Source organism: Sarcophilus harrisii, chromosome 1 (genome assembly GCF_902635505.1).
Source record: "Sarcophilus harrisii chromosome 1, mSarHar1.11, whole genome shotgun sequence".
Lineage (NCBI taxonomy): Eukaryota > Metazoa > Chordata > Mammalia > Dasyuromorphia > Dasyuridae > Sarcophilus > Sarcophilus harrisii.
In genome coordinates this window covers 363711069-363736251 of record NC_045426.1, presented here as the reverse complement: position 1 = coordinate 363736251, position 25183 = coordinate 363711069, and the positions used below count along the sequence as shown (strand labels likewise).

Here is a 25183-nt window from a genome sequence, read left to right as displayed (position 1 = left end):
CCCTTTCTCCCTTTCTTTTTTCCTTCCTACCTTCCTTCTCCTTTTCTCCTTCCCTCTTTCCTTCCTTCTTCCCTCCTCTCTTTCCTTCCTTCCTTCTCTCCCTCCCTCCTCCTTCTTTCCTCCCTTTCTTTCTATTTTTCCTTCCTTCCCTCCTTCCCTCTTTCCTTTTCTTCCTTCCTTTCCTCCTTCCCTCTTTCCTTCCTTCCGTCCTTTCCTCTTTCCTTTTCTCTTTTCCTCTTTCCTTCCTTCCTTCCTTCCTCCCTCCCTTCCTCACTCCCTTCCTTCTTTCCTTCCTTCTCTCCCTCCCTCCTCCTTCCTTCCTCCCTTTTTTCCTTCCCTTTCCTTCCTTCCCTCCTTCCCCCTTTCCTTCCTTCCCTTCTCTCCCTCCCTCCTCCTTCTTCCTCCCTTTCTCCCTTTCTTTCTTTTTTCCTTCCTTCTTTCCCTTTCTTTCCTTCCCTCCTCTCTTTCCTTTCTTCCTTCTCTCATTCCTTCTTTTCCTCCTTCCTTCCTTCTTTTCCTTCCTTCCTTCCTTCTTTTTCTCCCTTCCTTCCTTCCTTCTTTTCCCCCCTTTCACTCTTTCTTCCTTCCTCCCTCCCTCTCTCCCTCCCTCCCTTCCTTTTCTTTCTTCTAGGCAGTGGTCATGGTCCCTTGGCTCACTCAAGGGGTCTCCAGGCCAAAAAGAGTGTAGATCCTTTATTGAACATGCAGCCTTCGTGTAAGGCACATTTCCCTGTTTTTCTTCAGTGCTTGTTAAGTATTTGCCTTTTGGGGGCTGTAGTGTCTTTTGTCAGCTCTTGGGCATATATATACTCTCAGATCTTCTGGTGAGGTGACATTGAACTTCCCTGGGATCCTCTCTTTTCTCCTGCCAGTGCAGAAGGAACAGCCAAGGTTTCACCCCATGAGGTGAAAGCTAAAGATTTATGTCGCTGTCTCTCCTCATTGCCCTTGAGCTACATCCTGACTTGAGGCGGTTTTATTATTATGGCATATTTTTCAATCTCAGGCTTAGCCATAGACTTCCCATCTTTTTAAAATTGCCCCATCCCCTGCTGCATTTGGGTCTAGCACCCTGCGTAGTCCTCTGATTACAAAGTAGAGCCAATTTAATTAGTTGGCAAGCATTCCTGGGTCCTAGCACTGTGCAGAGGAAGTTACATGAGTAACAGAAGACAGGGTTTCTTCCCTTGAAGAAGAAAGCATTGTATTAATGATGACAAGACTAGAGGCTTATGGAAAATAAGCTTGATGTGATGGTGGTTGTAGAGAAAGTGTGAACAGTGAGACCTTGAAGTCTAGGTTGAGGAACTTAGACATGGGAGAGCTTGATTCAGTTCAGCAAACATGTATTAGTCATCTGATATGTGCTAGTCAGAGGAAGGCAGAAAATTTTTAAAACAACACCACAAAACCCAGTTTCTGCCCCCAGGATCTTAGAGTCTACTAAGGGAGTGTGACATGAACACAAATAATTGAACTACAAGGTCAGATAGGAGGACAAAGGAGTGATTCAACCAAAGTGCTCTAAGAAAAATCGAGGAGGGAGGGAACGTTTTCAGTTGAAGTAACAAAGAAGAAGATAAAGGAAAAGAAGGGGAGGGACAGACAATTATGTGGCTTCCATGCAGAACAACAGTAGAACTACTTGCTTTTCTCATCCATAAAATGAGGGAGTTGCACCTTTGAGATTCCTTCTACTTTTCCACAATGCTCAAGAGCTCAGCATTGCAAGTTTTTCTCATCTTCTCATTCTGACCCTAAAATATGTTGGTGTCACATTAGGGTATGGAGTGGCTGTTTTGTTTTGTTTTGTTTTGGGTTTTTTTGTTTGTTTGTTTGTTTTTTTGGGGGGGACTAGGAATTTAGGTAAGCAAATGAACCAGATAAGTCTAGACAAAAAAGGGGTTCTGGTCATGAGGTCATCAAAAGTGACATCAGAGAACAGAGTTGATGAGCCCCCCCCTCCTAGGGCAGAGATTGTTTTCACTTTGCTATTTTTATCCTTTCAACTTGATGTGTGGACTGTTCTCAGCTCTCAGATTGTTTATGGCCAAGGTTAGAGAGAGAAAAAAGACGTTTGGATGAATCTTGCTCATGACTAAAGTAGAAATGTTAGAATTGTGTTAAAAATAGGGACAGTATGAGGTTAGGGCCTTCCAGACTCTTCTGATCACAGTTGATAACTGGGTGGGGCTTGTGTCCATGACAAATAAGACAAGGAGAATTCTTGATATGGGAGCTAATTATTCAATTCAAGTATTTTCTAAATAATCACTCATTTTTATATAGCATGTTGAGGTTTTCAAAGTACTTTTCATGCATTCTTTCAATTGATCCTTAAAGTAATTCAATGAGATAGAGATATCCAATATGATTGTTTCTATTTTACAATTGAGGACACTGTAAAGTTAAGTGACTTGATCAAAGTCATCTGACTGGTAACCAAACTTGGACTTCGACTAAGTTTTGCCTCCCAATCCAGCATTACTTCTGCTACCCCAAATGTTACTTCTCTGCTCTGTGCTGGGGATACAGGGAAGCATTTATTAAGGAACATAGGTATAGAAGGTACTTAACAAATACTGGTTAATTGATTGGTCTAGCATTGGTCTTAGAGCAATCAGTCAATTCCCCAAAATGAAATAGTCTTTGCCCTCAAGGAACTTAATTTTTTATCATGGAAACAACAAATACAAATATAAGGACTTATAAAACATAATCAAAAGCAAATGAAAAAATTTTTTAGGCAGGGAGATGTATTAGCATCTGTCAGAATCAGGGAAAAATCTCATGAAGAATGTGCTATAAAGGAGGTTAAATATTCTCATAGGTGGAGACAAGAAATGAGTACATTCCATGTGGAAAGGCACAAGATGGAACATAATGCCATATGTGTTTTTGTTGTTGTTCCTTCATTGGGAACAGAAAGAAGATCAGTTAGAGAGTAAGTGAAGGAGAATAATTTATAATAAGGCTGGAAAGGTAGATTAGAAGCTGTGAAAAGCTGTAAGTATTCTGAAATGTTTATTAAATGAATAAATATAAGAGATAAATGTATTCATTGCCTTCAAGGAGTAATAGTCTTGCTTTGTAAATAATATTAAGGGAGGGACTGTTTCTTAGTTATTTTTTTCATGTCCTATAATAGGTGGTACTAAATAGACACTCCATGAAAGTTTGTTGAATTGTCTTAGAGAATAATTAAGTGCAAAGTTCTAGGGTAAAAAGTATCAGGAAACCTGGGAAGATCTGGTTTGAAATTCTATGCTGAAATATGCTGGTTGTAAGACTGACTCTTGGAAAGTTACAAACCTCTCAGTGCCCCTGGAAAAGCTAACAAGCTGCAAAAGTTCTAGAGCATCTGTCATTGATACTTAATTGAAAAAATTCCCTATAGGAATTCCCAGTGAAATCACAAATCTGGACAAATATTAAAAAGCTTTGTGGATATTGACTAGAAATAGAATAAGATTTCCTAGAGAAAAAATATTGATAGATCATTGCAGGCTTGTGTAGTCAGAGCCTTCATCTGTTTTAACAGAGAAGCTGGGTGGTTGTTAAGACTTGAAATATAAAAGGGAGGCCTAGAGAACTAAAGCTGAAGAGTTCTAACTAGATGGTGAAGGAAATGGGGAGTCACTGTACCTTCTTTAGCAAAGGAGCAACACAATAAAAGTAATGTTCTAGATGTTACTGTTCTGTGCAGTGTGGTTTGGAGGAGAAAAGATCTAGGACATAGGACAAGAAAGTAGAAGAGAATCCCCAAAGGGTTAGAACTAGAACTGGGAAAGTTCAGTGAATTTCAAGAGACAGATTGTCCAATGAATTCTCTCTTAAACTCCAGGACATTTTCTCAGATCTCCTTCTTCTTGATTTCTCTGAAGCATTGTCCCTTCTTCAGAGAAATCAAGAAGGAGATCTGAGAAAAAGTCCTGGAGTTTAAGAGAGAATTCATTGGATTTGGAAACCAAATTCCTGGTGGTCCAAGAATTAATGAACATATAAATAGAGACTATAACTATAGATAGCTCTTGGAATTTGGCAGCAGAACAAAAGAGACGAGGAAATAGGTAGAGAAGACAACAGGGTTAAGAGGGGACATTTGTTTGACCTTATTTTTATTATGAGGAAATCCAGGCATGCTTATTTGTCAAAGAGTTGAACTACTGGAGAAGAGAGGGATTAATTATTAAATTGAAATCCTGGTGGAAGTGGGAAGACCCAATTAATTCATGTTATTGAGAAATTGAAAATTATAATCCTGGGAAAAAGTTAATAAGGAACCCAAAACCTCAATCACCAAAGTGCATTCTTCAGGCTTAGAGACAACCTACTGACCACGATTGGCTGTCATATCAGCCTCGTAACAGAGATTATACTAACTTTGCAGATAGCTACTTACCCCAGGGATGGTAGACATTCACATCAGAATCTCGTAGTCAGCATTTGGGATGAGTTCCTGCTGGGTATTTTGTCTTGTGGAATATGTGGAACAGGGCTTGTCACAGTTCACAGTGATAGCTGATATGATTTCTGTATTCACCTCAAGATTTTATGAATACTAATTTTTAAAAAATACTTCATTGTATTACTTCTGAAGATAACACAAAGGTTACATCAAATTTTTAGTGGAGATAATTCCTGTGCAGAAACAAGGTAGAACAATTCATTGTTTAGGAGTGACATTTAAAAAAAAACAAAAAACAAATCAGAGTGGATCCAAAGGAGTATGGTTAGGATCGAGAAAGTACTTGAGATGATGACATAGGAAGATGTTTTGAAGGAATTGGGCATGTCATAGCTATCTTCAGGAATCAGCTGGGTTCTGTTTAGTTATAGAGAATAGAATTGTTACCAGTGGATGGAAAGTGTACCTTGAAATAAGGAAAAACTTACCACCAACTATTTATCTCAAAGTGAAATGGGCTCCCTTGACAGGTAGTTATTTTTCTTTTGGAGGAGCTTTCCAAGTTAAAATTGGGTGGCTGCTTATTCCATATGTTGGAGATGGTGTTTTTCTGCAGGGCTGGGTTAGATTATCCCTTGAAGCTCCATTCTAATGATGGCATTTCAATTTTCTGATAGATAGATAGAAGTGTATGCCATAGAATCTTGGCAGGTGGTATGGTGGGAATTATCCCCAAAGGGGTGAATGTGAACTGGAATGTTTCATGCTGTGATTCTCAGAATAATGACTTCCTTCTTTATTTCTGTCCTCTTTTAGAACGGCAACAAAGACAACTCTATGGACATGTTGGGTACTGATATCTGGGCTGCCAATACCTTTGATTCTTTCCGGTAAGTTTATATTTCTTCTGATTTTAGAAGAGAGTGATATTTTTCTGCTCTTCATCTTCTGGCCCCCTATATATAGTGAATTTAGTGCTTTGCATTCAGATATTCGACTTGCTTCATTTCTCTCTTGTCCTAGCAAAGATATAGGGATTTAGATCTAAGCAAAGACTGGATGGCCACTTAATTCTAATATAGAGAGAATTCTCTTTCTAACACTGATTGGACTCAATGACTTCTCTCTCAATCCCTTTCTAACTCTGTTATTTTGTGAGTTAGAGTTCAACTTTTTACTGCTTTTATGATTCCCAGTGGGGCTAAACTGGTGCTGAGTAGAAGGGACAGGTTCAATAGGAAGCATAGCAAGGACCCAGAAGAAAGGGGAAAGAAAAATTAGAAAGGACATAAGATGTAGATGAAGAGCGTCAAGTCAGGGAGAAAAAGAAGTAGAAGCAAAAAGAAAAAAAATGGAGAGAAAAATAGGATGTAGATGAAGAGGAAAGGGAGAGAAGAAAAGAAGAAGGGAAAAAAGCAATGGCAAGTTGTGGGGTTTTTTGAAAAGATATCTTTAAGTTTTTCCTGTTTCTTTTGTGCAATCTAGAGTATTCTCTATATCTACTGGATTCTGTTTTGAGAGACTGATTACAGGATCATTGAACATAAGAACTATAAGGAATTTTACCTATTATGTACTCATATTACATGTCAAGAAATTGAAGTCTACCACATAGTAACATGTCTAAAATCACATAATAAATGGCAAAATTAATACTTAAACCCAAGTCTTCTGACTCCAACTTAAATGCTTTTGTAATATTTAACATATTTATTAAGTTCCTACTACCAGCAAGACACAAAGATAAAAAAAAAAATCACACAGGTCCAGCTCTTAAGGAATTTGAAGAGACATGTAAATAGCTAATACAAAAGAAAAAATGATAAATGCAAAGGAGAAATAAAACAAAAGTAATATAAGAAATTTGAGAAAGGAGATGTCATTTGCATCAGGGGGAAGAAAGATCAAGAAAGGCTTCATGGTGGAGCTAACATCAAAGTTGGGCCTGGAAGAAAAGGAGATCTCTTTAACTTGCAAATATTGGTTGGAAAATGGTCAGTTCTGGGCACGGTATATGGCAAAACAACAGCAGAAGACAAAATGTTGTCTATTTTTACTAGAATTTAAAATACATGAAGATGAGGTGTATAAACTAAAAAAAATTATATTGTAGAATATTGGTTACCAAGATCAAGAGTTTCTACTTTACTCAGTAGGTAATGAGAGCTACATAAAGTTTTTCAGTGGAGAAATGATATGATCTGAACAATGAATTTAAAAGATTATTTAAGCTGCTGTATGAAGAGTGAATTGGAGAAGAAATTTATTGATGGTTGGGATGCCTTTTAAAAAGCTTCTGTAATCTCCTTCATGCCTATTCTGTAGCCTACATTCAGTTAAGGCAATAATCTAGTCCCTCTATAATCCATTGGGCAGTATCTGTAATTTTCTTTTTCACCCTTAATGGTTCGATATGGGACCTGCAAACATCCTTTCTTTCCTACACATAGACTGAGAAGGGAAAGGAATTTTCTTTTGGGATTTTAATTTTTTTAATATTAGGGGAAAAAGGGAGCATGAGAGTATTGTAGGCAGTCCTAAAAGACTTTTTTCCCCTGGCTTCTCATGAAGAATTAAATTTATTGTGTTTCCAGGAAGGAAAATCACATCTGCCCCTTCCCTCTGGAGTTAAGAGTTGGCAAGCCTAGCTAAATCTTACCACTTTTGCAGTGGTAAGCTCAACTCTACCCTCTTGAAAGTTTTCTTTGCTAACTATTCTAGTTCTTACCAATTTTCTCATCCCTCCTTTCTGAACTCTCAGAGCATGTGATCTATGCTACACATTTTTGGTCTTGCTCATTCTGCTTGATTGTGCATGGTAATTTATTGTCCTGTAGGAACTTAGAACTTTAATGATTGTTTGAGGGTCATTGGAGGTCAGACTTTTAATTGTTTCATGTGAGTTAATCTTGTGCCCCCATATGAAAGATCATTAAATGCATTTCAGAATGCTTAGATGAAGAGTAGCCTGGGCTTTAGAAAATAAGTGAAGAATTTGGGAAACTGATCACAAGCTTGGCACAAGCTTAAATGTAATTAATTTTTCAGTTATCTGGACATATGTTAGAGCTCACTCTTTGCCAAGGCAAAATTCCCTAATATCTTCTTAGATTGCATTAGTGATGATTTCATCATTCAAAAGGTAGAGGAGACAATAAGGGGAAAATCTACCTTGTATCTAATTCTCACTATCAGTTTAGAACTGTTTGGTTGGAAATTATTAGAATATTTTAGAGCAGTGAATACTTTTCCTCTATAGTTTCTGACAGGGTCAAGGGTATGTGCCTCTAAAATGTATCCTAGATTTTGGCAAAGCAGATTTTAAAAAGTTCAGAAGAGGGAGAGTTAGGGTAGACTTAATACTAAACAGGAAAAGGTATTCCAAGAGGAATGGGACACTCTCAAGACTGAAATTCTGAAGATTCAAAAGAAAAGAAATCCAGTGGAGAGGAAAAAAGAATCATTGTCTGAGGAAAGTGATGTGGATGCACAGGGAACTCATCAAGCAACTTAGATTTTTAAATTATAAGTACAGAAGACAGGAAGCAAGGACAAATAACAGGATTCATTTAATTTAAGAATTTTGGAGTATGTCAGGATTCTATAAAAATAGTATCAATAGTGCTAAAATTAAGAATGAACTAAAGTTGGCAAAGGAAGCTAAGTACAACCAAAAATGTTGTTGCGTTGTTGCTAGCTTTTTGTTGTTTATTTTATAGCTATGGAAAATGTTTAAGGGAAAGAATAAGACCACCACTCAGAATGGAAAGACTGATGACAACTGACAGAGAGAACATAGTTTTTCTTGTTTCTTCCTTCACTTCAGTTTTTTTCCTCCTTGCAAAGAGGGGAAATGATGGAACCAAAGACAGTAATGTTTGTTATTTAGTCATTTTCTGTTATGTCTGACTCTTCATGATCTATTTTTGGAATTTTGTTGGCAAAAATACTGGAGTGGGTTGTAATTTTTTTCTCTAGCTCATTTGACAGATTAGGAAACTGAGGCCAATAGGGACTTTTACTTGCCCAGGGTCACACAGTTAGTGTGTGAGGCTGCATTTGAACTCAAGTCTTCCTGATTCCAGTCCTGCCATTCTATCTGCTGTGCTACCTAGATGCCCCAAGTAGAACAAATAGCAAGAGATTATTTAATTAACCTTCATGATTTCAATTCACCTGGCCTGTGTAAACTACTCCTTCCAGATTGAAAAAACTTAAGGGATGTGATTTCTCTGTCCCTCACTTGTAGAAATATTTTTAAAAAAATAATAGCTTGAAATTGGGCAAAGTGCCAAAGGAGTGGAAAAGGACAAATGCTCTATCACGTTTCAAAAAAGGGAAAATAATAATCTGCAAGCTATAGAACATAGAGCTTTAAAAAATCTAAAATAAATCATTAAGACAAAGTTAGTAAACATTTGGCAAAAAAAAAAAACATATCTATAACTTCTCCTACTTAATGTCAATCTAGCAAAAGAAGTGGTGATTGCAAAGATTTGGCATGAATTTGTCAAGAGAAGGGTATACTTTATTTCCATTTTTGACAGAATTTCTAAAGTAACCTAGATTTTGGCAAAACTTTTAATAAAATATAATCATTGTTGTAGAAAATATGAAGAGAAGATTAAACAATAATGCAACTAGATGAATTTGCAATTGTTTGAATGACCAGATTCAGAATATTAATTAGTGGTTCAGGGAGGTCTCCAGTGAAATGTTTGGCCTTGAACTGTTTAATATTTTTATCTGTGATTTGGATAAAGTTAGAGATTGCATGCTTATCAGTTTGCAGATGACACAAAACTGTGAGACACAGAATAGGGGAAAAAATTTCTGTTAGATTAAAACACAAAGTTCAATATAGAAGGATGAACTTCAGTAGAAATAGATGTAAGATTTTCTCCTTAGGTTCAAAAACTAATCTCATGGAATATTCATAAATATAGAACAAGGAAAATATGGGTAGATTATATTTTGGATGAAAAAATATCTGAGGGTTTTAATGGGTCACAAGCTCAGCATGAGTCATTATTATATGGCAGTCCAGAAAGCTGATGTGATCTTGGACTACATTAAAAGAAGCACAATTGGCATTCTCACTTACCTCTCTTATACTGAACACTCTCCTATTTATTTAACCTAAGATTCTATTAGCATTTTTGGCCACCATGTCCATAGTGATGATTCATGTTGTGTTTTTAATATATTAAAAACCTTTAAGTAATTTTATATTAATTGTGGTAAACTTTTATGTCCTCAATCCTGTGACTTTTAGAGTGTATTTTTAATCACTATTTAATACATTGCATTTAGATTTATTTCATATCATCTTGTTAGATATGGTCCAATATTCTAACCCATCAACATCTTCAAATACTTATTCTATCATTTAATGGTTCATGTCTCTGGCATGCTAATTATAACCAAGGTACTTAATGACAATTTTCTTATACAAAATAAATCCAAAGGAAGCATCTTTCTATATCCCACTTAAATATACCCTTTAAATCAGAATCAGTCTATTAATTACTAGTTATTAAGTTCAGTCATTCTACTAGTTCTGAATTCTAATTTTTATCTTATCCCTCCATGTTGTATATAGTATTGTTAGACCATACCAAATGTCTGCTGAAATTCGGGTATCCTTTATCTGGGGCTTTTTATTTACCAGTTTTATTTTTTATCAGACATTTGACATATTCCTTCTCTGGTGTACCACAAATTCCAACAATGACTCAGCAACATTCACAAGATTTTTCATTTGCCTAGTATGTAATTTTCCAAGATTTGATGATGATTTGGAATTATTGAGGATTCTGCAAAGCCTTTTTAAAAAAATCTCACTTATCTTGGGTTTTAATTCCCAATTATCCACTTATGCCCTAGACTTCTCAGCCTGAAGATAATTCTCCTTAGTAAGATAACAAGAATCAAAATAAGAGATGAGTAGTGCTACCTTCTCTCCATAATCCATAATCCGTGATCCTTATCACCATCTCATTCAACCTCATACCACAAACATAGCATTAAAGGTCATTTCAATTGCCATTAGAATTTATTCTGTCTCAAATTCTGGACTTTAGCATTCCCTGACTCCCTTTCCAGAGATTGCAGCTCTTTGTAATACACCATAATGCCCAATGAAAGAATGGCTTTTATAATTAGACCTTATACTTAAAGAACTCAATTTAACTAATCACGCTTTTATAATCAGTCAGCGAGTACTTATTAAGCACTAATTATGATCCAGGTTTTGTGCTAGATAAAAATGTAAGGATATGATACATACATACAAATAGATGTAAAGAACAAAACAATCTTTATTCTAAATGAACTTATATTTCAAGAACCTATTATGTGCCCAACACTGAATTAAACACCAGAAGGTATAAAAACAGCTTGGACACTACTCTTTAGGAGAAACTGGGGAGAAAAAAGACATACAAGCATGAAATAATAAATGAAGAAGATAATATATAACGAAGAACTGAAATGTGTTATACGATCACTTCGAGTACAGGTTGATATAATCAGGAAACATTATAAGAATTAGAGAAAGGGTTATTTGATATGGGCTGGACTCATAAAGGAAAGTAGAATTTCTCAGAGATTCACAGGAACCTTACAGACATCCTTTCATTCATCTCCCTTAAGAGGCAGTTTTCAGATGGGATGAAACTGAGTCAGAAAACAGAAATGATTTAATCTATTATCAGTGACCAAAAATAAGTAACTTTTCCACAAAGAAGGTAAATTGGAAGGAAAAATAAAGCCATCAAAGTGATACATATTCATTGCATAAATGAACTATTTTAAAAAAGAAAGTCCAGTTGGATGCATCCTTAGGGGAGAATATATTCCCCACTGCTTTGCTCAAAGTAAAAGCAGCATCTCCAGACTGACTCTGACTACTCAGCTCCACTTCTGCCTTTCTGTAGGTGGGCTGGCTGGGATCAGCAGAAGTCCATCAGGCTCCCCTGTCCAAGTCATGGTTCACGTGAGTTCATCTAGGGAGTAGCAGTCTGTCTCGGAGGAATGTTGCCATCTTGTGGCTTTGCCTAGAAATTGCATCTTCCGAGGATAAAATCTGAAATACAAGGCTATGCAAGGGTCAGTGTTGTCAAATTATCAGTGCATATGTTTACAAAAATAAAAAGCTTTAAAAATGTTAAAAATAAAAAAAAATTAAAAAGAAATTGTACCTTCCTTTACACTCATTTTGGAAATTTAAACTCATCTTGGAGCAAAAAGTGTAAAACTTGGAACTTCCACACAGCACTGGAAGTCCAGTGGGAAATTCATCCCATTGGAAAGAATGCTGCCCCCAAGGATCCGCTTTTTCAGAACAATCCATTCCTCCTACATAAAGGCTCGCAAATAGTTTGCACGGCCCTGGGACACTGACCTACATATCAGCCTTTGTGCAGAGTGAATGAGGGGTCCGTGGCTCCCTGCTGCTTTGAAGAAACTAGAGAGGGTGTTTGGAAGGCTGTAATGGCAGTGCATGATGAAATCCAGCACATTAAGAATACTTAATATGAAGGCAGAAGGACTCATACCTGATTCTCACTATGCCTCTGTGACAGAAGGAAAATTTAACTTCCATGAATCTCAGTTTCCTCATTTGTTAAAAATAATAATAATAAATAAAGATGACGTGGTGAACTAGGTTTGAGATTGACTCTAACTCTGTGTCTTTGACTTTACACCTGCCTCTAACTCAATATTTGCAAGGTGAGCTTTCCTTTCTCTCTCCCTTTGCCCTTGTTGTTCCTATTACCTGTTCTTATTAAGCCCTCGTTGCCTATCAAAATCCAGCTCAAGCACCACCTTTTCCAATGAAACCTTCCTCATTATCCCAGTCTGAAATAATCTTTCTTTCTTCTCTGAAATCTTGTAAGCCTGGCCAATGTAGTTGATAGTACCTATTAGAGCCAGGAAGAACTGAATTCAAATAATGCCCCAGATACTTTCCAGATATGGGACCCTGAACACTCAATCTCTCAGTCTGTTTTATCTGTAAAAAGTACATTGTAATAACAAAACTAATGTAGGCAAGATTAGAAGGGAAACAATAAACTGGGAAAGCATTTTTACAGTCAAAGATTCTGATAAAGGACTCATTTCCAAAATATATAGAGAATTGACTCTAATTTATAAGAAATCAAGCCATTCCCTAATTGATAAATGGTCAAAGGATATGAACAGAAAATTCTCAGAAGAAGAAATTGAAACTATTTCTAGCCATATGAAAATATGCTCCAAATCATTATTAATCAGAGAAATGCAAATTAAGAAAACTCTGAGATACCACTACACTCCTGTCAGACTAGCTAGAATGACAGGGAAAAATAATGTGGAGTGTTGGAGGGGATGTGGGAAAACGGGGACACTAATACACTGTTGGTGGAATTGTGAATACATCCAGCCATTCTGGAGAGCAATTTGGAACTATGCTCAAAAAGTTATCAAACTGTGCATACCCTTTGATCCAGCAGTGTTTCTACTGGGCTTATACCCCAAAGAGATACTAAAGAAGGGAAAGGGACCTGTATGTGCACGAATGTTTGTGGCAGCCCTGTTTGTAGTGGCTAGAAACTGGAAAATGAATGGATGCCCATCAATTGGAGAATGGTTGGGTAAATTGTGGTATATGAATGTTATGGAATATTATTGTTCTGTAAGAAATGACCAGCAGGATGAATACAGAGAGGCCTGGAGAGACTTACATGAACTGATGCTGAGTGAAATGAGCAGAACCAGGAGATCATTATATACCTCAACAACAATACTGTATTATGAGGATGTATTCTGATGGAAGTGGATATTTTCGACAGAGAAAAATCTAACTCAGTTTCAATTCATCAAGGATGGACAGAAGCAGCTACACCTAAAGAAAGAACATTGGGAAATGAATGTAAACTGCTTGCATTTTTGTTTTTCTTCTCGAGCTATTTATACCTTCTGAATTCAATTCTCCCTGAGCAACAAAAGAACTGTTCGGTTCTGCACACATATATTGTATCTAAGATATACTGTAACCTATTTAACATGTATAGGACTGCTTGCCATTGGGGGATGGAGTGGAAGGAGGGAGGGGGAAAATCGGAACAGAAGTGAGTGCAAGGGATAATGCTGTAAAAAATTACCCTGGCATGGGTTCTGGCAATAAAAAGTTATTTTTGAAAAAAAAGGTACATTGTAATTATTTAATAACTGCTTTTTATTGATTGATTTGGGGGATAGCTAAGTGGTTTAATGCATAGAGCACCAGGCCTGGAGTCAAGAAAACATGGATTCAAATCCAGCCACAGACAATAGCTTTCTGACCCAGGGTAAGTCATTTAACCCTGTTTGCCTCAGTTGTTCCATCTGTAAAATGAGTTAGAGTAGTTACTCAAACATTTTTGCCAAGAAAACCCCAAAAGAGGTCACAAAGAGTTGTACACAATTGAAAAACATTGATTGATTTAACATGTCCTATAAAGTCATCTTGTTATACTTGTAATCTTACTTATCACCACTACAGCTTATTAATTCCCCTCCTAAAATGTGTCACTCAAAGATGAATACAATACTCCAGATATGATGTGAACAGGGCAGAAATATAGCAGCATCATTACTTCCTAATCATGTAAATTATTCCTTTCTTCAGTCTGCCTGTAAAATTACATTACTTCTTTTAGTTGCCACATCACATTTGTTATGTTTGATTTGCCTCAAGGCCTTCCATGTGTTAAAGAAAGACTCATGAAATAATATTGTTTAAAAGAATAAAAGAACCAGTTGTCCAAGATTTGGAGAGGAGCATTAATCTCTCTTGAGTAAGATTGAAACTGATGTAGGAATACTTATTAAGTTGATTTCTTAGACCAGAGGATACTGGAAGGTCTTCAGTGAAGGAATCATGCTGTATTGTTGTTTTCTTTATAGAATAGGTGGATAAAGCAGCATTTACAATGGTGATGTTGGCGGAAATGTGTTCCCCAAATAATGGATGCCCCCATTCATCCTGGGCATCCACACACTTACCCAAGACTAAGATCATTCAGTGGTGATCTTATGTAGTTGAAGAGCTGCAGAGTAGTTTGTAGTTAAACCAGGGAAGAGTAGAAAAAAAATATATAAAGGGCTTCAACTACAAAGAGAATAATAGAGGCAGCAAGATTGAACTTGAAGCCATGTTCAACTTAATGAACATTTATTAGACATTTGCTGTATGCCCGGAGAGATGCTTGAAATACAAAAATACAAATCAATTCTTGCTTCTCAAGGGAGAGATAAATGCATGCAAATGAATATGATCGGGAAGATCAAGGAATGCTGCATGGTGGAGGTGGTACAAGCTGATCCTTGAAGACAGAGATTCTGAGAGATAACAAATCATTCTAAGCATTAAGGAGGCCCTAAACAAATGCTAGGAAGTAAGAGAAGGAATATCAGTTTTGGAGAATAGTATGAAGATGTGTATTCTGCTTTCGAACGTAGAGTGTCTGAAGTGCTAATAGCATGAAATAAGACTGGAAAAGGAATGGGGTCATGACGTTATGAAGGGTCTTAAATGCCAGGCTAAACGATAGCTCAGGGAAGTCACTTTATTCCTCCATTCTTTGTTTATTCCATCAGTTTTCCAATTTTTGTGACTTCTTGATCACTCCAGATTTTCTTTCATGATCTTGGTTCCCATGTGAGCAGGGTATGACAGAAAGACCATGGGATTTAGAATTAAAAGACTTATTTGAACCACATATTAGCTGTATAATGTTGGGCAAATCCCTTAACTTCTCTGAGCTTCAATGTTTATGTCTGTTAAATGAGACCAGAAGAGGAAAAGGAAGAAAGAAGGAAGGAAAAGCCATGGAAGAAAAGACTCAGGGAATATGTGATAACTCTTCACATATCCAAAAGCCTATCTTGTGGAAGAAAAATAAACATAATTTGTTTGCCCCAGATGGAAGAACCATTATTCATAGATGGACTTTACAGAGAGACCAATTTAGGTTTAATATGAAGAAAAACTAACAAACTGTCTGAAAGAATAATGGCTGCCTCAGTAGGCAGTCAGTAGGTTCCCTCTCCTTGTATGTTTTCAAATAGAGGTTGGATGACCACTTTTCAAGTGTCTTGCCACATTTGGAAAATGGGTTTCCTACTGAAGTACTTCCAGCAAGGTAAATCCCCATTTTGTTATTATCCTGCTGTTGTCTCCTATTGTAAATGGGCTACACAGACAGACAAAATCTGTGTCTTGTGAGGACATGAAAGCGTGTCTGTTATGAACAGGCCATAGAGAGGTGGTCACTACTAAGGAAGAAACTTGCACCCAACTGAGGACTCACAGGGTTCTTAAGAATTTAGGAGAGGGGGGCAGCTAGGTGGTACAGTGAATAGAGCACCAGTACTGAAATCAGGAGGACCTGAGTTCAAATCTGGTCTCAGACACTAAACACTTCCTGGCTGTGTGACCCTGGGCAAGTCACTTAACCTCAACTCCTCAGCAGAAAAAAAAAAATTAGGAGAAGGTGAAATACAACTTTTGTACATGCTAGAAACACCTCCAACCATTACCTTTCTCTTTCTTTTATAGATTGTATTTGCCAGAAGGAAACAAAATGGAAATGTTTATTCTTTTTTTCTCTCTCTCTTTTGCTCTTGCTTCGGGCTCAGATGTGGAAAAGGAAAGCTGGAAGACGGGAAAGGAATTAACTTAAACGACATAGAGAAAGTCCTCCCTGCCTGGCAGGTATGTATACAGACAGGTGATGTCTCCTTTTGGAGGCCCCCATGGATGAGGGAATATGTGGTGCAGAGCGAATGACTTCTTTGGGAAGTTTTAAAATTCTGACAATGCTTGTTGTGGTTTTCTGAGATGATGAAAAAAATCAATTAATTGTTTTTGTATATATATAATACCAATTGTTTTGGGTAATTGTGTGTGTGAGAGAGACAGAGACAGACAGAGACACAGAGAGAGAGAGAGACAGAGACACAGAGAGAAAATGTAAACAGTGCCAACGGATCACTCAGATCTTGTACCTTCAGCCTGAAATAGGTAAGACTAGGGCAGCCACCTCATTGATGGAGCATTTTCCAAGTACTGTGCTGGGGTGAATGGAATTGTTGAAATTTCTTAAGTGGGTGGGATTAGTTTTTAAGCTTTTAAAAATTTCAGATTGTCACTAACACCTCCAGTTGCCTGTGGTAATTGGTAAGCCTTAGGAGCTGATTTGTTTCCACTTTCTGAATCAGGCCAAATCCCAGTAGGTGGAGAGAACTTGCAAATACACATTCTCTGTACCATCAAAGGATCTGGAGATTCACAAAAGCAGCAGCAAAGGCCAAAGGGGTGCATATTTGTCTTGTTATGAGGTATTCAGTGCACTAGACAGTTCTAGAAGGAATTATCAATAATTGCGTTGTTCCTCCTGACTCCCTACCCTTTCATGCCTTGTGCATATTTTATTTTAATCTTATTCATTCAGTGTATCTTCCTATTTATTCTTTGTCTTTTTTTTTCTCCCTATTCCCCCCACAATATATGCCTTAGTCCTACTAATGGTATTCAGAGACATTGCTTCTTATTCCCACGAAAAGCCTTTGGACCAGAGACGTTGCCAGCCTCTGGCTTTGTAATATGGCAAGCAAGGCTGAAGTGCTGTCTTATATTGAGAGCTCTTCGGACATTCCTATACGGTTGCCAGTGGCTGGCTTTTCATCTTTGGATCCCAGACTATAAGGAGGTCAGCCTGGCCCAATGTCATATTCCAGCTTTCCATTTCTGCTTTTATCTATAACCTTAAGCTATTGAGCACTAACCTACAAGACAAGGTGAAGGTGAAGGTGAAGGTGAAGGCTAAGGCTTGTTGGCTCTGCCCTAGCCTGAACCAGACCCCTGTGGTGGATCCTCCCTGATTTCCACACACAGATCATCTAGTCTAAGGGAACCCAGGGTCCATGGACCAAGATTTTGTGGGTAGATTTCAAGGAAATGTGGATGAGGAAAACATCACATTTTATTTTCACTAATCTCTAATTGAAATTTAGCATGATCTTCAATTTTTAAAAACACTATTCTAAGAAGGGATTCATAGACTTCCAAAAGGATCCTTGACACAAAACAGGTGAAGAACCTCTGATCCTGGTCTATTCCCTTCATTTTATAGATGAGAAAACCCAAGACATAGACAAATGAAGTTGCCCAAGATGACATTGTTAGATAGATTAAAACTCAGATGTCCTTGTTCCTAGTTATGATTCTACCTTGATAAGCTCATTATAAATCAGTAACCTTAATTAACTGACAAGTATGTTATGAATGACTGTTGTGTACATAGCCCTGATAGCATATAATTCCTATTCTTGAGATATTGTTTACAAAATGGATTTTGTGGCACTAGCAATAAAACTATTCTAGGGAATAACAGTATTAGTCCACAAGCATTTATTAAGCACTTGCTGAGTGTCAGGCACTGTGGCTGGTCCTGAGACCACAAAGATAAAAATAAAAATTTGAGTCAACAGCAGATTTAATTCCTCAATTGAAAATCAAATATTATTTTAGCAAGATATCTGTGACTTTATAATTTCCCACATAGCCTAATACAGTACTTATTTTTCCACCAAAATAAGCCACTTGTCAATTATATAGGGCTTAAAAAATACCAGTGAGCATTCAGTGAAAATCAGGAATTGGGCCTACATTTTAATTTATTTGGGACCTCTTTTCTCATTCCTAGTTACTTTGATTTTCTTTAGAATCTCTGTCTGGCAGTGAGTAAGATTTTTTTTTTTTTTTGCATGTTTATGATTGGCAGATACTAATGTTCTCTTAGCTAGAGAAATCGGGGCACTGAATGAGGAAGGGAGCATTTGAAGCTCAGTAGATCCAGGAAATGGACAGTTTTAAAGAGGTAATACTTGAGTGTCCTTGCCAATTTATCCCTGGTGAACATGATTTTGTTCTGTTCAGAATGACTACTGATTTACTAGAATTCTGCTTCCCAATGATGTTAGCACTTAGAGAATTCATACATTTTCCTTGATTTGGGGAAAAAACTTCTGAGAAAGTTGCTGTTTAATATAGGATTGTTGTGGCTAAAGAGATCTTGTCTGGATTATCATCCCATAAGGAAAGGTACTGTAAAAAGAAGGGAGTTCACAGTTATTGGAATCCCCACCATCTTTTGTTTATATCATTTATCTGGTGTCTAAAGTGTATACTGTTTCCCTTTAATATTTCCATGTTACTTCCTAACAAGCAAAAAGGGCAAAGTACCAAAGTACCTTTTAACATTATCACCAGCTTACCGTTGCCTAGCCCATGCTAAATTCAGGACATAAGTGGAATGTGGAGACTCCTGTCTCCTCAATCAGGCAGGGGCATGGGGATAAGTGTTTAACAACAAGTTCTCTGAAAGGGAAAATGTGAAGTTTTCTAATACTTTTAAGTTTAATTAGCATCATTAATATTTTCTTCATGATTTTTAAAAATCTAGGTAAATCAGTCAAACAAATCAACCTCTGATTTTTTTTATCCTTTAACACCTTCTGAGATGTAATTTCTTACATTAAAACTTTAACAATCATCTCCCAAGAAGGTTCCTGTCATGAAACTTGGGTTCTAGCTCAGACTTAGTCTATTTATCTGTGAAATATTGAATAACAGCTGTTTTGTCTCTTTCACAAACTTTTGTAAGATAAAATGATATACTTGTTGAGAATCCTTTTAACCATGAGATTGGGATTTTGATGGATCCTGGTGCTTTTAGGGGGGACTAACTCCCCTAATTTTACAAATAAAGAAACTGCATCCCAGAAAAGGGAAATTGATTGCCTCAGGTCAGATGTTTACCAATTGATAGAGTTATCTATGACAGTTACTCAAATGATCACTTAGCTCAAGTTTCAGTGTAGACTCTTGGCTGCCTTTTGAGCCTCTCACTTCAAGAATAGGAGGGGAACAAGAGTTTACCAGTCTTCTGGTGAATTTTTGTTCACCCTAGCAGTCTTTTGCACGTTTCTCTGATACTGACTTGTTTAGTCCTCTGGAAGTTTGTGTGGATAATATTTTTTATCTTTTCAATCAAGAAGGTAAAATGGGCCCTAAAAAAGGAATTTGTCAGCCTTTGGGCCAGCCTATGGACCCAAGTCTGAAAGGTAGACTCATTTTGTTAAGGGATGATGGTCTATCCTGCCACCTAATGGGACCTCAGAACAATTACATCCCCTGATGTTGAGAAAGGCTCACAGCACTGAGCTGTGTGCATGCCCATTGGCAGAGCAGAGCTCAGGTTTCCGTCTCTGCCTTGCCCTCATTTCATGTCAGACTATCCTGGGTCCCATCACCAGCTGTCTCTGCTGAGGTCGATCATGTGGGGACTGTTTCTAGGTGAAAGGGAGGTTGTCTTTAGAGATATGGCTGATTTTCAATAAGACCTTGCATTTGTGATGTTGTTTTCATCAGCTGCAGGCTATTATTACAAGAGCCTCCTTTCACCTTCTTTTCTTTTTCTAAGATTTAATAGAAATATTTCTAGATTGAGAACCAAGAAGCATGTATTATATAGAACATTGAAATGTACTGTCAAAAGATTTGGGTTTAATCTATGTCCTGCTATTTGCTACATTGTGTGACTGTTTCCTCAACTCAAAAATGATGGAATTAGACTAAGTGATCTCTAAGGTCTTTTAAGGAGATAGAATGTACAATGGAAATCATCAGAGGGAGGAACCTGGGCCCACATCCCAACTCTTGCATTTACTGATGCAACATTGGGCAATTTACTAAATTTCCCTCAGCTTTAAAATAAAGGAGGGGACTGAATTAGATGCTAGTCCATCTCTAACACTGTAATTCTATAATCCTCTTATTTTGTGTGCTGTAAAAACTAGTGGTCTTGTAATTCCTAAGTCTTGGATCTACAACGGTTTTGTAATACAGACTTAAGTGATTTGATGTTGACCTCTCCCTTCTTGGATTGCATGAAATAAGGAGATCAGCTTAGATAAGTGTTTCCCATCCCACATAGATTGAAAATAAAATTTGAAATGGTCTTCCAGGAACTCTCCTTGCCTCAACAGAAGAGATTGAAAAAGATTAGGGTGTGAGGCAAAACAGTGATCATGGAAAAGGAAGATGGATTAGGGGAGTGTAGGAGAAAGTTTTTAAAGCACATAGGTTTGAAGAAGCAGAGACTTTTGGAAGTAAAAGTTGTGGACCAGTAAAAATTTGTCATGGATGTATGCCATATAACAGATGAGTGTTTGGAAAACCCTGGACTCAATTATGTTCAACATGTTCCATCTCTAACATTCTGTGGTCATTTCCTCTTTCCTTCATAGGACAGTGAATAAACAAATAGTCTTGGTTTCCTAGGACCCACACAAGGATGCTTAGAAACTCTCACCCTCTTGTCTTCATTTGAAGCTAAATTTAGGTAATGATGTCCTCTCTACCACCCCCTTCCACCTCCCTTGCATTGAGACCTCCCTTGCATTGAGACCTCCTACCTTTCCCCTCATGTTCCATTATATCTAGAGCCAATTAGCACAGGATCCAGGTTTGCCAAAAAAAAAAAAAAAAAGGCTTAAAATAAATCAGTCAGTGACCAATCAAAGCATTTTGATAAAAATGGAAAACTAGCTCTCTATCCATAGCACCATGTTATCTTAGGCTCCTACCCAATGGAGGCATTGCTGTCACTAGAATTCTGCTCCAAAGGGAGGGCTAGGGGTTAGGAGCTGAAAAACTGTAACCAATAAGAATTGTGGAAGCTCAGGGAATTTTGGGAAAAGTTGGCTTCCAAGGTTGGGAATTTGTTTTGCTGAATTATGCATATTTCTTCTGAGAGTTTTGTTTTTTCTTTATTTCAACAGAATTAAGAAGATTGGGGGGGGGGGAGAAAGGGTAGAAATAGAGTTCCCTTCCTCCCCCAAAAGAGGGAAAAAAAAACAGAAGGAATGACAAACAAAAGGAATTGACAGTCATATGGGCAATTTATTATGTATTTTAAAAGAAAAAAGGAAAGTAAGCTTTATGAATGGAGACTTACCATTTTATGTACAATCTTCTATGATGTATTTGGAAAACATGCTCATTTTGCTTAAATGTTTGCTAAACTCAGAATAAAAATAAAATTAAATGAACATTAAAGAAAACTTGACTAGGCTGACCTTTTAAGGAATAGGTAAGCAGAGGAAAATATTGGATAGCACCAACCTTTGGCAGAATAGGGAAAAAGAAAATTTGTCTTTATGGTTTTCCCATCCAGTTCCCCTTTTCCTTGATGGCCTCATTGGTACCCTTTTTATTTTCCACCTCTCTTTCACCTATCATGTGATTACGTCATTTCCCATTAATAATTTAAGGTATAATCCCCCACAGAGACATTTTTGAAACTGGAATGTTCTGTGATACAAAGAAATGACTTTCTAATGGTGGCATTTCAGGTAAAGTGAAATCTGGTAAGGAGAAAGATTTGTGGGTAACATAATCTTCTGTGTTCTTTTACTAGCTATATTTCTATTAGGTAAAGTCAGTTCCTTTCCTTCACAGAAGTGAATGGCCTCCCTCACATATACTCTAAATTCTTCCCATTCACAAAGTTTGATTTTTTTCCCCCAAGTCTTCAACCCTTTCTACAAATGACTGCCTATTTATAGCCTTAACAGGATTGTTGCTCTTCCTTTTTAATTCAGTTCTTTCTTCATGTGTTAGTGTAATACTAAGCACTGGGGAATAGAATGACAAATTTTCATGACATTTGAGAATTGGAGTTAGAATGGACCTCAACGACTATCAATCCCTCTCATACCTAAACAGGAATACCTTTTACAGGAAGACATGAATAACAGATTATGATTTGTACCCAGGGCTTCTCCCTGCCTGCATGACTTGTGTTGCCACCTATCTGGACATTAGTTTAACCATCTGTAAAATGAGAGCATTGGTCAAGGTCCCTTCTAGCTTTATATCATATCTTCATCGACAATTGGTCATCCAGTTTTAGAGATTTCATCCCCTCCTGTTACTTTTAGAAAGCTCTTCAAGTCAAGCCTCCATTCTGCTTCTCTCAAACTTCTACTCACTGCTCTTAACATCTTCTGAGACCAAGCAGGAAGAATTTGATCTCATTTCCCCATGAAAGTCCTTCAAATATTTAAATTGTCACCATGTTAACCTCTCCCTCAGACTTCTCTAAACTAAGCATACCAATTCCTTCAGCTAATCCACATAAGTCTCAATTTGGATTTCTTATCTTGCCATTCACATTGAATCTTCAGTCTACTTAAAATCCGAAATTTATATCACATGAAGTTATTTTTATCCATACCTCTTCCTTCCCCCCTTCCCCCATTTTGTCCTTTAATGCTTTTTAAATCAAAATACTGGCATGAGGGGTAGCTATATAGACGAAGGGAAAATATGTCAACTCTCCTCTGAATCACTTTCTTGTTAAGACCCCTTCAGAAAGCTATAGTTTTTATAGAAGAAAACTTATTCTCTTTCTAAGATTCTCAATTTATTAATTTTTTTTTTAATTTCTCAATGCATTTTTCCCCCCTTTAGGTTAGTTACTTCCCAAGATTCTCCTCTTCCCTATTAGATTGCTCCCTTTTCTCTTATTGTTATTTGAAACTCTGACTTTTATATCACTTTAAATTTTTTAATACATCCTTTCCCTCTGCCTTACCCAAAGAGCTATCCCTTTGATAACAGAGAACTGGTCAATAAGGACTCAGTGTCGATAGCTTTTGAGCTTGGTGAGTCTACTAGACATTCTGCTCTCCATTCTATTTACTATCTGTTTCACATTCTAGAGTTGGTAGGAGCCTTAAAAGTCATCCATCTCCAATTCAAAGGCATCATTGTCATTCTGTCAGTCACTTTATCATCAGTAAGCATTAATTAAGCTCATGCTGTGTGCCAGATGCTGTGTTAAACCTTGGGAACACAAACACAGGCAAAAGACAACCCCTGTTCTCCAAGAGCTCACAGTCAAATAAATTTGGAGTGAAAGAACCTGGATTCTAATCCTGGCTCTGATGCTTGCTATCCAAATGTCCTTGCAAGTAATTTAACTTTACAAGTTATTAATTTCCTAACTATAGGTTGAAGAGATTAGAATAAATTATCTCTGAGATTCTCCTGGGTCTAAATCTATGATCCTTTGAATGTTCCTGGCAGGAAAAGAGCTTGGAACAATATCCAAAAAATCATTAAACTGTATATCAAATCAGATGCGATAATGTTTGTAAAGCACTTAACACATTGACTGGCACATAGTAGTAGGTCCTTAATAAATGTTTATTCCCTTCTCCTTTATAACCTTTGATTCATCAGTATTACTATTAAGCATGCACTCAAGGAATTCAAACATAAAGAATGTTTATAGCAGTATTTTTTATGGTAGCAAAGATTGGAAATTAAATTGGCAGGGCTTCAGCATTTTGGGAATGAGCAGACAAATTAAGCAGCTAGGTGGTCCAGTAAATAAAGAGTGCTGGACCTGTAGTTAGGATGACCTGAGTTCAGTATCAATCTTAGAAACTTACTAGCTCTGGGACCTTAGGGAAGATATTTAACCTGTCTTCCTCAGTTTCTTAATCTGTAAAATGAGGATAATAGTAGCATCTATCTCACAGGGTTATTATGAGGATCAAATGACATAATATTGATAAGTTGATTTACAAATCTTAAAAGCTTTTTATGGTTGCTATTGAATAAGCTAAACTATTATATAAGTGTATTGGAATTTAGCAGCACCATAAGAAATGAGGAATAAGAAGGATTCAAAGAAAAAAATTATGAATGAATGTATATAAATTGATACAGAATGAAATGAAACCAGGGACACAATTTGCTTGATAATGAAAGGAGCAAAAACTTTAAAAGTCTTCAGAGCTCTGATCAAAGCAATGACCAGCCATGATTTCAGAAGACTGATGACAAAATGTGCCCCCTCAAACCCTTTCCTTAGTGAAGCAGTAGACCAGAAAGCTGGCCATTCATTGTCAGACATGACCTGGGTATTGATTGGTTTTCCTTGATTATTATTATATCTTATAGCATTAAAAATTATGTTAATATTAATATATCAAATATTTCATCATAATAAAACATTATAAATATTTGTTTTAAAGAAGACTTTCTATTTGGAGATTAGGAAGAAGGGGAGTTAATGAATAGAGAAAGAGTTTTAAAGGTATATGGAGAAAAGTATTTTAAAAGGTACATAGAGGGAAGAGAGAAAGGTCCAGAAATCATACAATTAGAATAATTTGTTGCTACCTTGCTAAGTTTGCAAGGTTATTTAAAATAGGTATTTGTGGATTTTAAGGAATAACTATATTTAAGTATAAATCATATATTAGATGTATAATTATGTGTAATATATAAAGCATACATATGTGTTTATTTTTTTAAATCCCTGATAGACATGTATCCCTTGATTAAACACTTTCAACAAGAGTTTACTGTCCTATAGGGTAGATGATTCTATTTTATTAAAAAGTTCTAAGTGTTACCTTGACAGAGCTATAATTGTGTTGACCAATATACACAGACAGAAGAGTGAAAGACACTGAGCACAAAGAGGAAAAGCCTCTGTGTGACTAATAATGTAGAGAAGACTGCTCTTTCCTGGTGCCATCCCCGCCCCTGTAGCCTTTACCAGGAATCCTTTCTTGGTGAAGGACCCTAGGAAGCTGGTGGTTGCTAAGTGATCCCCCGTCACCCACGACAGTCTGCCCATCTGCTTCCCGTCCTCATCCTCT

The 25183-nt window shown here is 36.9% G+C and overlaps 1 protein-coding gene across 3 annotated transcripts in view; it reads left to right on the top strand.

Moving 5' to 3' along the window:
- CTIF (cap binding complex dependent translation initiation factor) overlaps positions 1-25183 on the top strand; it is a 476533-nt gene that overhangs the window by 161891 nt on the left and 289459 nt on the right. For all 3 annotated transcript variants that reach the window (XM_012541153.3, XM_003759532.4, XM_031945969.1), the window contains 2 exons: positions 5225-5298; positions 16076-16151. In XM_012541153.3, the coding sequence (XP_012396607.1) occupies positions 5225-5298; positions 16076-16151 (150 nt within the window). The remainder of the gene's footprint in view (positions 1-5224; positions 5299-16075; positions 16152-25183) is intronic.